General features: G+C 40.9%; 1 protein-coding gene across 9 annotated transcripts in view; it reads left to right on the top strand.

Annotated features, from left to right (window-relative positions):
* LOC122685802 (transducin-like enhancer protein 1) overlaps nt 1-12,822 on the top strand; it is a 91,626-nt gene that overhangs the window by 31,374 nt on the left and 47,430 nt on the right. For 5 of the 9 annotated variants that reach the window (XM_043890747.1, XM_043890750.1, XM_043890745.1 and 2 more), the window contains exon 6: nt 727-801. In XM_043890747.1, the coding sequence (XP_043746682.1) occupies nt 727-801 (75 nt within the window). Of the gene's footprint in view, nt 1-726; nt 832-12,822 lie in introns of all 9 variants that reach the window. The other 4 variants (XM_043890746.1, XM_043890743.1, XM_043890742.1 and 1 more) reach the window with 1 other exon arrangement.

Here is a 12,822-nt window from a genome sequence, read left to right as displayed (position 1 = left end):
GCCTTTTGAAACCTTTAGTAATTCGGGTCTCTGCTGTATATAGTCTCCTTTCTCCCAAAGAGATGTGCAACTTTGTTTTTATTTGTGAGTGTACCTGGGAGGTATGCGGGCTATTTGCAGCCTGTGATCTCAGAGAGAGAGAGCACGTGTGTATGTGTGTGTGTGTGTCTGTCTGTCTGTCTGTCTGTCTGTGTGTCTTTCCTTTCTCCTCTGGCGGGTGAAACATCTAAGGACTAAAGGAGGAAAGGAATTCCCAGAGTCCAGAACCAACTGGTGGGTTGAGATTTGTTGACCGGAGAAGAGATTGCAGGTTTAATGCTTAAAATTTAAGTATCCAAAGGGGTGTTTTAAATGGCTGTAAATTTCTCCTGCTCAAATTTACCATAGCAAACCCTTTCTGAGAATCAGGATGATCTTCCAGATCCCATACTGTTGATTTCTAAGGCTTCATGTGACCATTTTTTATGTCTTTTTTTGACTTTCTACCATGCTGAGCCCCAAATTCCCATCAGAAGTTGACGGGTGCTGCTTAGAAAGATGGGCAGCACCCCTGTTTTCTTTCCCCTGGTTGTCTGTGTTCTGTGAAATGATGTGTGCTCCAACAAGTTCGCATTTAAACTCATTTTACACCTCAGTCTGCACCACATGCAGCATTTGTCCTGTTGTTGGAAGGTACAGTGAAGTTCTTGGCTGCCTCACTAATACCTTTTCTTCTTGTTTTCAAAGCATCAACAGCAGGTGGCCCAGGCTGTTGAGCGTGCCAAACAGGTGACCATGGCAGAGCTGAATGCCATCATCGGGGTACGTGGCCTCCCAGGTCTACCTCCTACAGTGTGTATAACCAGCTTTCATTTCTTCTAAATTTGTTGGCTTAATCTATATCTAATCTGTATATAATATGAAGTTAACCTTGACCTTTTTGATCAGTGGGAGAAGGGGAGGCAGTTTCAGGTATGGGGAAGTGGTTTCAGGTACACTGAGGAGTATAAGGGAAGAACACTTGGCGATAGGGAGGTAATAGCAACCTTTTTTAGGATGGGAACAAAATACATCTTCTTTTCAATGGGAAAATAAATATAGTTTATCCTGCTCCCTCAGGCTAAAGCTTTAGGTGAAGGTTTTAAATACCTACTTTCCTTACTCCTGCCATATAACTTTAGATCCCAATTGGGGTCAAGACATCACTGGGAATTATTTCGTTATCTTTTGCTTCTTTTGCCTTTTGCTTTCCCAGGGTATTAGAACCTATGTGTAACTGTTTTGCTTTTCTTGTGGCTGTTTCATGAAGTTTTAAGTGGCACCCAGACGAAAAGAAAGCCCTCTTGCCGTTGAAGAAGTGATAATTGTCTGCCCTGGTGCCCTCTAGCCTTTCACGAGGTTTCTGCTCTTCTGGGTTGAGTTCAGTTAGTGCTCCTTGCTGGCAACTGGTTGTCAATCACAAGTCATTTGCTCTGCATTAATGAGCCTGGTGAACCGTGGGGTCCATCTCCTGCATGAGTTCATTCCCCACCCCCGACCACGCCCCCTTCCTTCCCCGTAACCACAGGATCCAGGGCGGTTCTCATGTTTTTTCTGCCCTTCCAGCCTAAGCGAAAGAAGTAGCTGAAACAAGGGACTGTCCTTTCTGATTTTATTCATACGTGAGTGCCTTGAGCGGATTCAAATCACTCATTTATCAATTTATGTTAATTGCTTGTGAGAAGATGCCCTGCTGGTCTTTATAGTTCCCTCAGACACTTTGTAATGATAATTAGACATGCTGCTGTAGGGATTAAGAGTGCCATAGTGCAGTGACGGCCACAGACAATGGAACCAGTTAATCCATCAGGGTTTAAAATTACATCCCAACTGGAGATGGAGAAAAACATAAGAGCCAAGGAGGATTAAAGAATGAGCCTCAGCTTGAAAACTCTCCTTTCATCAGTTTCTCAATTGCAGATCTGCAGTCGGGTTGCCTGTGGTAAGCTATTGGCAGTCAATTAGGTGAAATAAACTGGGAGGGTGACCTTCATTTCCTTTTAATAGCTTTTTCCTCCCTGAAATGGGGAGCTTCAGTGGATTTTCAGCTTAAATTTTATTCAAGCTGCTTTATTACACTTGACAGCTTAGCTCTGCATAAACAATTCTCCCTCCTCCCCTTCCCCCCAGATCCGGGCTCTGCATCTCTCCCCCTTAGTATCACATTTTTGACTGTTGCTTAGTGGGCTCTCTAATCACATTCAACAAAAAACACAATTACATCTGCATTTGTCTGCTGCCTTCTGTACCCTTTTCTTGTGTAATGAATTGCTTTATTTCAGAGATCAAATCAAATATTCACTGGTACTTTTGCATGTACTGTGTTTGATTAGCAAAGACTAATAGCAAATTGTACTTGTAGCTTGAGCGCAGAATTTTTTTAACCCAAATGAATGAGGATGGAAAAGCCTGTTTTGATTAAAGGAAAACATATGCAAAGCAGTTCTCAAGTACCCAGTTCAACTTTGTGGAACATGTTTGTTTTCTGATAGGCTCTAAATTTTTACATATCATTTCTTGATGGTAAAACTTTGTACTCTTTACACCCTCAAAGCCACTGCCCAATCCTACCCATTAGAAAGGAGGAAATTGTGTTAACCAGATGTTTATAGGTAATACTCATTTCAAGTTGAATCAGAAAATAAAAATAACAGGTTGTTTTGCAAGGGCAGATGAATCGCTAATTTTATGAGTGGCTTTAGTCCAGGAAACATGTTGTTGAGATTATAAAGGCAGATTAGCTCTGATAGCTAGCAACAATAACCCAAATCAGTGAATTGGGCCCAGCACAAGACTTGACGCCAATTATGAGTTTTCAGCATATTGGCATGTGCGGCTTTTATAATTGTAATGTTTGGATCAGTATATTAATTTATGTCGGCAGGCTCTTTTAAAGTTTGTAGTGATCAATAATTATCCTGCACCATAAGTTTCATACTCTGGCATATGCTTGGCTTTTGCTTGAAAGGAGCTGTGCGCGTCCTGGAAAATCGAAGTAGCATAAAATTGGGTTGACAATTCAGTGGACCTTTGCACCCCTTCATTGAACATGCAGTGTGTCGACCTGCCTCCCCAGAGGGGAGGAGGCTCTGGGAGGCTGTCTGTTCCTACAGGCAGCAGCTGCGCGCAGAGTAAACGCAGCCTGGTTTGCTAGCAGCTGTCAGGATTGTGCAGGGGCCGACTTAGGGGAGAGAACAATGGGAGAGGCCATGCTCTTCGTCTGCATCTACTTTCAGGCTAAGAAAAGAAATAGTAATTTAACGGTTTAGACATCTATTACAAGTGTGAAAGATCATGAAAGAGTACCCTTTAAAATTCAGATGAACCGAAACATTCTCATCCCCTTTAAGGTACAATCAAGGAGCTTGCTGCTTGCTTGACAGGGCTGAAGATATTTCTCTTTAGCAAACCTGGAAGAAGTTATATCTTCCTAAGGACACCAGGCTTCTAAGTGAGGTTAGCTGTGTCCTGGGACTGTGGATGCTCTTTTAGTAGGAAGAGAGAGGTTCTACTTTTTTCCATTTTTGTGGAGTGAATTAATGGTACCCATTTTGCACTGGCATAGAACACTTAGTTTTCATGTCTGAGGGGAAATACTGAATTATAAATCTTTTTCACTGCGCATCTGCCTTCAACTTACATAGATTACTGGTATTTAAGAAAGATAAGCTTCTTAGATATTTGAGATATTTTTGGTTATACTTTTTAAAAATAGCTTTGAAGGTAGATTTGATAATCAGAATAATAACTGCAACCCTACATTTTGAATTTTTTTTAAGCTCTCTTGCTATTAAACATATGTTCTTGTAACAATAAAAAATAATAATGCAGAGATCTTAATAGGCACAGGGTTTATTCAGTTTGACACAAGCTCACTTGTACTTTAGAAAGCAAGTTTATTGTGGGAAGGGAACTTACTTGAACCTTTATTTTTTTTTTCCCCCCAAACATTGGGATAAACAACACAATTTATTCAGCATTCCTCAAATATTTTTTTCAAATTTGGAATGCTATTAAAAATGCTCAAAATGAAATAGTTTATTGACTTAATGTAACATTTTATTTGTGGAATAGCTAATGGCTACCTGAAGGAAAAGAAAATTGACCAAAGGACTCTAAGTTCATTACTCCCCATTGTAGTATTTAGGTAGTTGGGAACTTAGAACTCTCTTCTACCTGCTCTAACACTAAGTAACTGATTCTAAACTGAGATTAGGATTCCAAATAATTAGTGTTGTCTTTTAACTGGATTTATTACATCACATATAATTGGTTTTATATCATATAAAATTAATATGTCATACAAATATAGATGTGGCTATGTACATACCTGTACACACATGGATTTTAAAAAATTGATGTGTAATTCACATGTGAAATGTACAGTGTACAGACCTGACCACTGGTACAGGCACATGCTCTTTGGGCCACACTCTCTCAGGGTACAGATTGTCCCCACCACCATAGGAAGCCCCCTTGTGCTTACTGTCAGCCAAGTTTTTCCACTCCCTGAAGAAACATGGTTGCTTTTTGATTAAAAAGTGAAAGAATAATTAGCAGAGTGCAATTTCTTTTTTAAAGAAAACAATTGCATAGTTTTACTATTTCTAACCACATACCTGCTGCCTAACTTCTCAGTGTTTCATCTGTGCTCATGTTTCTAAGACCATTTACATCATGTTCTAGAACTAACACCCCGAGAAGATATCCTTTTCATTATAGGGGACTAGAATGCAAAAGTAGGAAGTCAAGAAACACCTGGAGTAACAGGCAAATTTGGCCTTGGAGTACAGAATGAAGCAGGGCAAAGGCTAGTAGAGTTCTGCCAAGAGAACGCACTGGTCATAGCAAACACCCTCTTCCAGCAACACAAGAGAAGACTCTACACATGGACATCACCAGATGGTCAACACCGAAATCAGATTGATTATATTCTCTGCAGCCAAAGATGGAGAAGCTCTATACAGTCAGCAAAAACAAGACCGGGAGCTGACTATGGCTCAGATCATGAACTCCTAATTGCCAAATTCAGGCTTAAATTGAAAAAAGTCAGGAAAACCACTAGACCATTCAGGTATGACCTAAATCAAATCCCTTATGACTATATAGTGGAAGTGAGAAATAGATTTAAGGGATAGACAGAATGCCTGATGAACTATGGACGGAGGTTTGTGATATTGTACAAGAGATGGGAATCAAGACCATCCCCAAGAAAAAGAAATGCAGAAAAGCAAAATGGCTGTCTGAGGAGGCCTTACAAATAGCTGTGAAAAGAAGAGAAGCAAAAAGCAAAGGAGAAAAGGAAAAATACTTATTAAACTCTCCATTTAATAAATACTTATTAAAAAAACTCTCCATTTGAATGCAGAATTCCAAAGAATAGCAAGGAGAGATAAGAAAGCCTTCCTCAGCGATCAACGCAAAGAAATAGAGGAAAACAATAGAATGGGAAAGACCAGAGATCTCTTCAAGAAAATTAGAGACACCAAGGGAATATTTCATGCAAAGATGGGCTCAATAAAGGACAGAAACGATATGGACCTAACAGAAGCAGAAGATATTAAGAAGAGGTGGCAAGAATACACAGAAGAACTGTACAAAAAAGATCGTCATGACCCAGATAATCATGATGGTGTGATCACTCACTCTCACCTAGAGCCAGACATCCTGGAATGTGAAGTCAAATGGGCCTCAGGAAGCATCACTATGAACAAAGCTAGTGGAGGTGATGGAATTCCAGTTGAGCTATTTCAAATCCTGAAAGATGATGCTGTGAAAGTGCTATACTCAATATGCCAGCAAATTTGGAAAATTCAGCAGTGGCCACAGGACTGGACAAGGTCAGTTTTCATTCCAATCCCAAAGAAAGGCAATGCCAAAGAATGCTCAAACTACCGCACAATTGCACTCATCTCACACGCTAGTAAAGGAATGCTCAAAATTCTCCAGGCCAGGCTGCAGCAGTACGTGAACTGTGACCTTTGAGGTGTTCAATCTGGTTTTAGAAAAGGCAGAGGAACCAGAGATCAAATTGCCAACATCTGCTGGATCATCGAAAAAGCAAGCGAGTTCCAGAAAAACACCTACTTCTGCTTTATTGACTATGCCAAAGCCTTTGACTGTGTGGATCACAACAAACTATAGAACATTCTTAAAGAGATGGGAATACCAGACCACCTGACCTGCTTCTTGAGAAACCTATATGCAGGTCAGGAAGCAACAGTTAGAACTGGACATGGAACAACAGACTGGTTCCAAGTAAAAAAGGAGTATGTCAGGGCTGTATATTGTCACCCTGCTTATTTAACTTAAATGCAGAGTACATCATGAGAAATGCTGGGCTGGAGGAAGCACAAGCTGAAATCAAGATTGCTGGGAGAAATATCAATAACCTCAGATATGCAGATGACACCACTCTGATGGCAGAAAGTGAAGAGGAACTAAAGAGCCTCTTGATGAAAGTGAAAGAGGAGAGTGGAAAACTTGGTTTAAAGCTCAACATTCAGAAAACTAAGATCATGGCATCTGGTCCCATCACTTCATGGCAGATAGATGGGGAAACAGTGGAAACAATGTCAGATTTTATTTTTGGGGGCTCCAAAATCACTGCACATGCTGATTGCAGCCATGAAATTAAAAGACGCTTACTCCTTGGGAGGAAAGTTATGACCAACCTAGATAGCATATTAAAAAGCAGAGACATTACTTTGTCAACAAAGGTCCATCTAGTCAAAACTATGGTTTTTCCAGTGGTCGTGTATGGATGTGAGAGTTGGACTATAAAGAAAGCTGAGTGCCAAAGAATTGATGCTTTTGAACTGTGGTGTTGGAGAGGACTCTTGAGAGTCCCTTGGACTGCAAGGAGATCCAACCAGTCCATCCTAAATGAGATCAGTCCTGAGTGTTCATTGCAAGGACTGATGCTGAGGCTGAAACTCCAATACTTTGGCCACCTCATGCAAAGAGCTGACTCATTTGAAAAGACCCTGATGCTGGCAAAGATTGAAGGTGGGAGGAGAAGGGGACGACAGGATGAGATGGTTGGATGGCATCACCAACTCAATGGACATGGGTTTGGGTAGACTTTGGCAATTGGTGATGGACAGGGAGGCCTGACATGCTGTGGTTCATGGGGTCGCAACGAGTCGGACACGACTGAGGGACTGAACTGAACTGAGCCTTGGATAACATGGCGCCCGTGTTGGTACCCATGTTACCTGGGCCTAGGATAAGACTGGACTTGATTGGGACACTTGGGCACTACTATGCTTTGTGATCTCGTGCAGCCAGTTAACCTCCATGAGCGTCCGTCTTCAGGTGGACAATGCCATTTACCTTGTGTGGCTTTTGTAGAGGGCAAGACTGACCGGTAGCCGTTACCTGACATGTGGGTGAACTGACTCCCCTGGACTGCAGTTTTTCCTGCCTGCTTTCTCTCGGTGCCTGTAGCAGATCTCTGGGTCCAATTGACCAAGCTTCTTCAAGGGGTGATTACTCCAGGCAGTGGGTCACCTCCTCTTGTCTTTTCTGGTGGTTACGTGGATATTGGTGTTTGAGATTAGACCCAACCTGATGCTCTGCTTCTGCAATTAGTGTGTGAATGAGTTTTAATAAGGACACGGCAGTGCGGAAGCACTGCCATTTAACTTTTGGTGAACAAACTTAAAATTCAGAACTGAGGGGAGAAGTTCACTTTGGGGAACAGATGGAGAGAAGTTTGAGAAGCAAAAATGTGAGGATCAGGCACTTTTGGCTTCCTTACTCAGCATAAAGGGGGAAGGGACCAGTTCTTTTGTTGGCACTGCAAAGTGGCAGGGATCCTTGAGATAGAATTAGAAGGAGGGCAGAATTAGAAGAGATGCCCAGATGACCAATTCCCCTACCACAAAATGCCAGATTTCTGATAACTGCTTCCATGCAGATTGTTGGATATAAGAAAGTGTAAACAATTTTCCATAGCAGTATATGAACATCAGGAACTCGGGGAAATTTGGAGTTAATATAAGCAGCCTTGTTTATCCTTTCTCATTTATTTGCATGTGATCTAACTTACTTTCCCCAAATATAACTTCTGTCAAGGTCTGTGGGGCTCTGGTTTTGGTCAGGTGTGTGTATTCTTATTTTATAGGCAAATTTATAATTCTCTATACTTTACAACAACTTAGTATGAAATAAGCCTAGAGTGGTTTGTGGTATCTGACTGTGTGTGTTTGTGTAGGTGACGGCTGTGAATACAAACTCCTGATGTGACTGTAGAAGGAGCCTTTCTGTCCTGAAGAGATTGAGTTGTAGACCTAAAGGACTCCCCATTGTTGCATGAGATGATTGGTTTAAGGATTAGCAGAAATGTTGGATTATTTTTCTCCTCCGGCTGTAGCTGTCAGCCATCTATAGGATTGTAGTGTGTGAAGTTTAAGAGGATGAGGTTAGTCTCTTATTCTTATGAGTATGCAGTTAATCCCTGGAAAGCCCATCAATAACCCAGCTGTAACTTTCTTTATAAAACAAATTCACCCTAGGAGAATAATGCATAGCCTGCTACCACAGGAAGTAAATAAAACACAACAAACATGGATCTTCCAGCTCTACCAGCTTCTATTTAGTGACTTACCTGCCACTTAAATTCCAATAGTTCAGCCCTTTTATTAATTTTCCAAAGGGATGAAGCAATACAGCTGAGAAGTCTTCTCTGCATCTGACTTTTTTTTTTTTTTTTAACTGAGGGTACAGGTAGGTATCTCTAACAAATGCAGGGCTTGGCTTCAGTGTCTCAGTTCTTCTGAATAGGCAGTGTGCTTTTAATTACTAGGAAGCTTGCTGAAGCATTGTTTACTATTCATGTCCCCATATATTTTCATATGACTTTTATTTGGATTTATTAGAATGCATTATATTTTCCCTCTTCTCAGAGGAAGAAGAAAAGTCTTCCGAATAGAAAGTAGAGCGTCTCATTTTAATTATTAGATCTATGTGGTTTTTTTTGATTGATGGGTGATTTATGTACTGTATCATTCACCCTGCTTTTTTTTTCAAAGAGTTTTTTAAAATGTGGACCATTTTTAAAGTCTCTACTGAATTTTTCACGGTATTGATTCTATTTTATGTTTTATTTTGTTTCTGGCTGTGACACATGAACTTTTAGCTCCCCAACTAGGGTTTGAACCTGCACCCCCCTGCATTGGAAGGCAAAGTCTTAACCACTGGATCGCCAGGGAAGTCCCTTACTCACCCTTTTAAAAGCACAGTGCTCAGTGTTTTTAATATATTTACAAACTTGTATAACTATTACTAATATGTAATTCTTGAACATTTTCATCGCTCCCAAAATAAACTCATATTCATTAGCAGTCAAGACCCCCTTCTCCATCCCTTCAACTCCCTGGCAACGCCTAATCTTTCTATCTCTTATGGATTTGTCTGTTCTGAATATTTCCTATAAATGGAATCACATAATATATGGCCCTTATGTCTGGCTTATTTCACTTGGCATGTTTTCAAGGTTTTTACATGTTGTAGAAGGTATTTATTTCAGTCTTTTTTCTGATGAACAGTATTCTATTACATCAATATATTGCATTTGTTTATCCGTTCAGTCACTAGCTGGTCATTTAATTGTTTCTACATTTTGGCTATTATAAATAATGCTGCTGTAAACATTTGTATGAAGATGAGATGGATGGCATCACTGACTCAATGGACATGAGTCTGAGTAAATTCCGGAAGTTGGTGATGGACAGGGAGGCCTGGCGTGCTGCGGTCCATGGGGTCGCAAAGAGTCAGACACGACTGAGCGACTGAACTGAACCATTTGTATAAAAATTTTTCTGTGGACATGCTTTCTTTTATCTGGTGTTTATATCTAGGAATGGAGTCTCTGGGTCATATGGTAATTCCATCCAACTTTTTAAACAACCCAGTGGCTGTACCGTTTTGCATTCCCCCCTAGCAGTGGGTGAGAATTCCAGTTTCTCTTGCTTCTTCTCCAACACTTGTTATTGTCCATTGTTTGATCCTAGTCCTCCTAGTGGGTGTGACATGCTGTCTCATTTGTGGTTTTGATTTATATTTCTCTGACGGCTGGTGATGGTGAGCATCTTTTTATTGAAATCTTATGTAGTTTTAGAAGTGGATCTACTTAAGTAAACATGGCTTTTAAAAACTAACTCTAGTTTTAGGTCTTTAAGTCATGATGGAAATAGTCACCCAGGGCAGGTAGACTGAATAAGTCAGGGTGATGATGCAGAACAGGTTGGCCTGTGCCAATTAGCTGAGAAACAGAAAAGATGAGTTTAGATCCTTTTCAGAGTCTTAGGCCTTCATCTGGTTGCCTGCCTACATGTGGGTCATCAGTTTTGCTTCTGTGTCCTCCTGCATAAAAATGGGGCCTTTGAGTGGATTTATTTATTTACTTACTTTTTATTGTCTTCAAGTGCCTTGTGAATTCTTGGCCCCAGCAAGCAGTTCCTGCCTGTTCATCACCCCTGCCCCTCTTCACACGAGAGGCCATCCACATAATGGGAGGTTTTCAGATCACTCCCAGAGTAGTGTCCTTGATGTCTCTGCTGCCACACAGCTCTTCCCCACCTCGCCCACTTGTTTATCGTAGCATACCAATTTTCTTTTTCTGCACTCTCCCGAGATAAGAACTGAGCATTTTAAAGAACAGGGTAATAGCAAAAGAAATCAAGGAAGAGTGATTTGGAGAAAACTGTCAACAAATGCTCCTTTTCACTCCCCACCCCCCACCTCCCTTTTAAAAGTGTTTAAATACCAAGTGCTATAAATGCCACTTACTGTCACACTTTTAGCATTGGAGATGCTATTTTGGAGCATGGTTTTAGTTCTGGTTGGGTTCAGTTTGTGGTCTGTGTGACATAGTTTTCCCAAAGGTTGTAAAGTGGGTTAAATTTCAGAAATTCAAATTGATTCAGTGGTTGGTAATGAGGAACTTATTAATATCTAGTGGGGGTGAGGGGGGACATTGGTCTTCATTTTTATTCTGGTTTCCTTTCTACTTGTATAGGCAGCTCTGTGGTGATAAATCCTGTGCTATACCTATTTTAGAAACAAAAATGTAAAAACCACCTCACTATTATTAAAGCTCTGAATGTAAACAGCAAAGTCAATTTCATTATAGCAACATAATTGACCCGGGTTGCACTAGGTAAAATGTGAATTAAAATTCTAAATGCATGGCTGTTGTTTGACATGGATGAGGTTGTTTTATTCCTTGTGGGTTTTCAGTGTCATTAACTCAGGGTTTGGTGTTTGTTTTCCTCATCTCTTTCCCATCCTATTCAAACTGTTTGGGTAAGAATGAGTGCATTTATCTCCTCATGCCCCAAACTAAACCTTTCCCTAATCATCTCTGCGGCACCAGAACAGTCCGTAAAAGTTCCCAGTGTCGCTCTTTCCCCAAATTGTTTTGTAAAATGTGAAGTTGCTGTTTGTTTTGAATTGTTAACTGGAGTCAGCGTAAGCAGCTGCTCATTTTGGGGGGTTGTGACAAGGTACTTGATGGAGAAAGGACAGGGAAGAATTGAAAACTGAAAAGTACTTTTGGGTTTTAAGCAATTTGGCAAATCCTTTGGCATATAAGAACATGGATTCTAACATAATGGTACAGCATTCTAAACTTAGACCTAGACCAGAATTTCTCAGTTTCAGCATTACTGACATTTTAGGCTTGTGAATTCTCTGTGATGAGGGCTGTTCTGTGCATTGTACGGTGTTGGGCAGCATCCCTGGCCTCTACCTATTGGACGCCAGTAGCACTTCTCCTCCTCTCTCCCTCCCAGCTGTGACAACCATAAATATCTCTAGATGTTGCCAAATGTCCCTGGGGTGGGGGAAAAGGGTATCAAAATTGCTTTGTTTGAGAACCACCTGTTTAGATTGATACATATTGCCTCAAACCACCACTGTTCATCAAAAATGCCTTTTCTGATAGCTTTGTAAACTGTTTTGCTTGTGTGTTCTGTGGTTATAAATCTATAGCCAATAACGTAAAAAAAAAAAGTTTACTAATTAGTGCAAGCTGATGAATGGGTAGAAGGTTGAGTTTTCCCAGCCTTGCTGTCATGTTGAGAAACATTTTAGTTTCCCCAATGATTTGGGCAGGTTTGGGTCTATGGAGGACTGATGGCGTGTAAATTCCCTTAATTGGCAGAGCCACTGGGTTTTTTGAGGTGTTGCTGGCTGTATAGCAGTGTCTTTTGTTCTGACATGTATTTTTGAGGCGCATTCATGTTTTTTCCTTTTAGTGAAGGTGATGGGTATTAGGCTGTCTCAGGTAAACTGTGGGGAGAAAAAAACAAACAAACATGTTCTTTCAGGAACACATGGATGGGACAGGTCAGCTGCTCTTTTGGAGTCAGCTGTTTTAATCTCCTGGATGTGGGCCCTCTGTTCATTTCAATGAATGTTTTATCTTACAGACAACACTTCTTATTTATTAAGCATCTTTTGAGAGAAGCCGGAACTATCTCTGTTTCAGCTTGATTCTTCCTTATCAGCTTCCTTGGAAGAGAGCTAGAGAGAAAGATGTTTTCATTTCTCATGTGTAGGGTGTTGGGAAGTGGAGACTGGAGAGAATGGCACTTGTGAGTTGTAAATCTCAGAACAAATTCCCATCTGTCACTGCTGCCGAGGCTGCATTGTGGAGATCGTTTTATTTCCCAGTAAACATCCGACAGTGAAGTGGATTGTCTCTTGGTGTGCAGTGTCGCGTGCCCTCAGGAGTCTCTCCTTACCTGGGAAGGGAGAAACGTGAAGTTGTCAGTGGAGAAAGAGCTTGCCTGCTTC

Source organism: Cervus elaphus, chromosome 29 (genome assembly GCF_910594005.1).
Source record: "Cervus elaphus chromosome 29, mCerEla1.1, whole genome shotgun sequence".
Taxonomy (NCBI): domain Eukaryota; kingdom Metazoa; phylum Chordata; class Mammalia; order Artiodactyla; family Cervidae; genus Cervus; species Cervus elaphus.
This window is presented reverse-complemented; position numbering and strand designations above follow the sequence as displayed.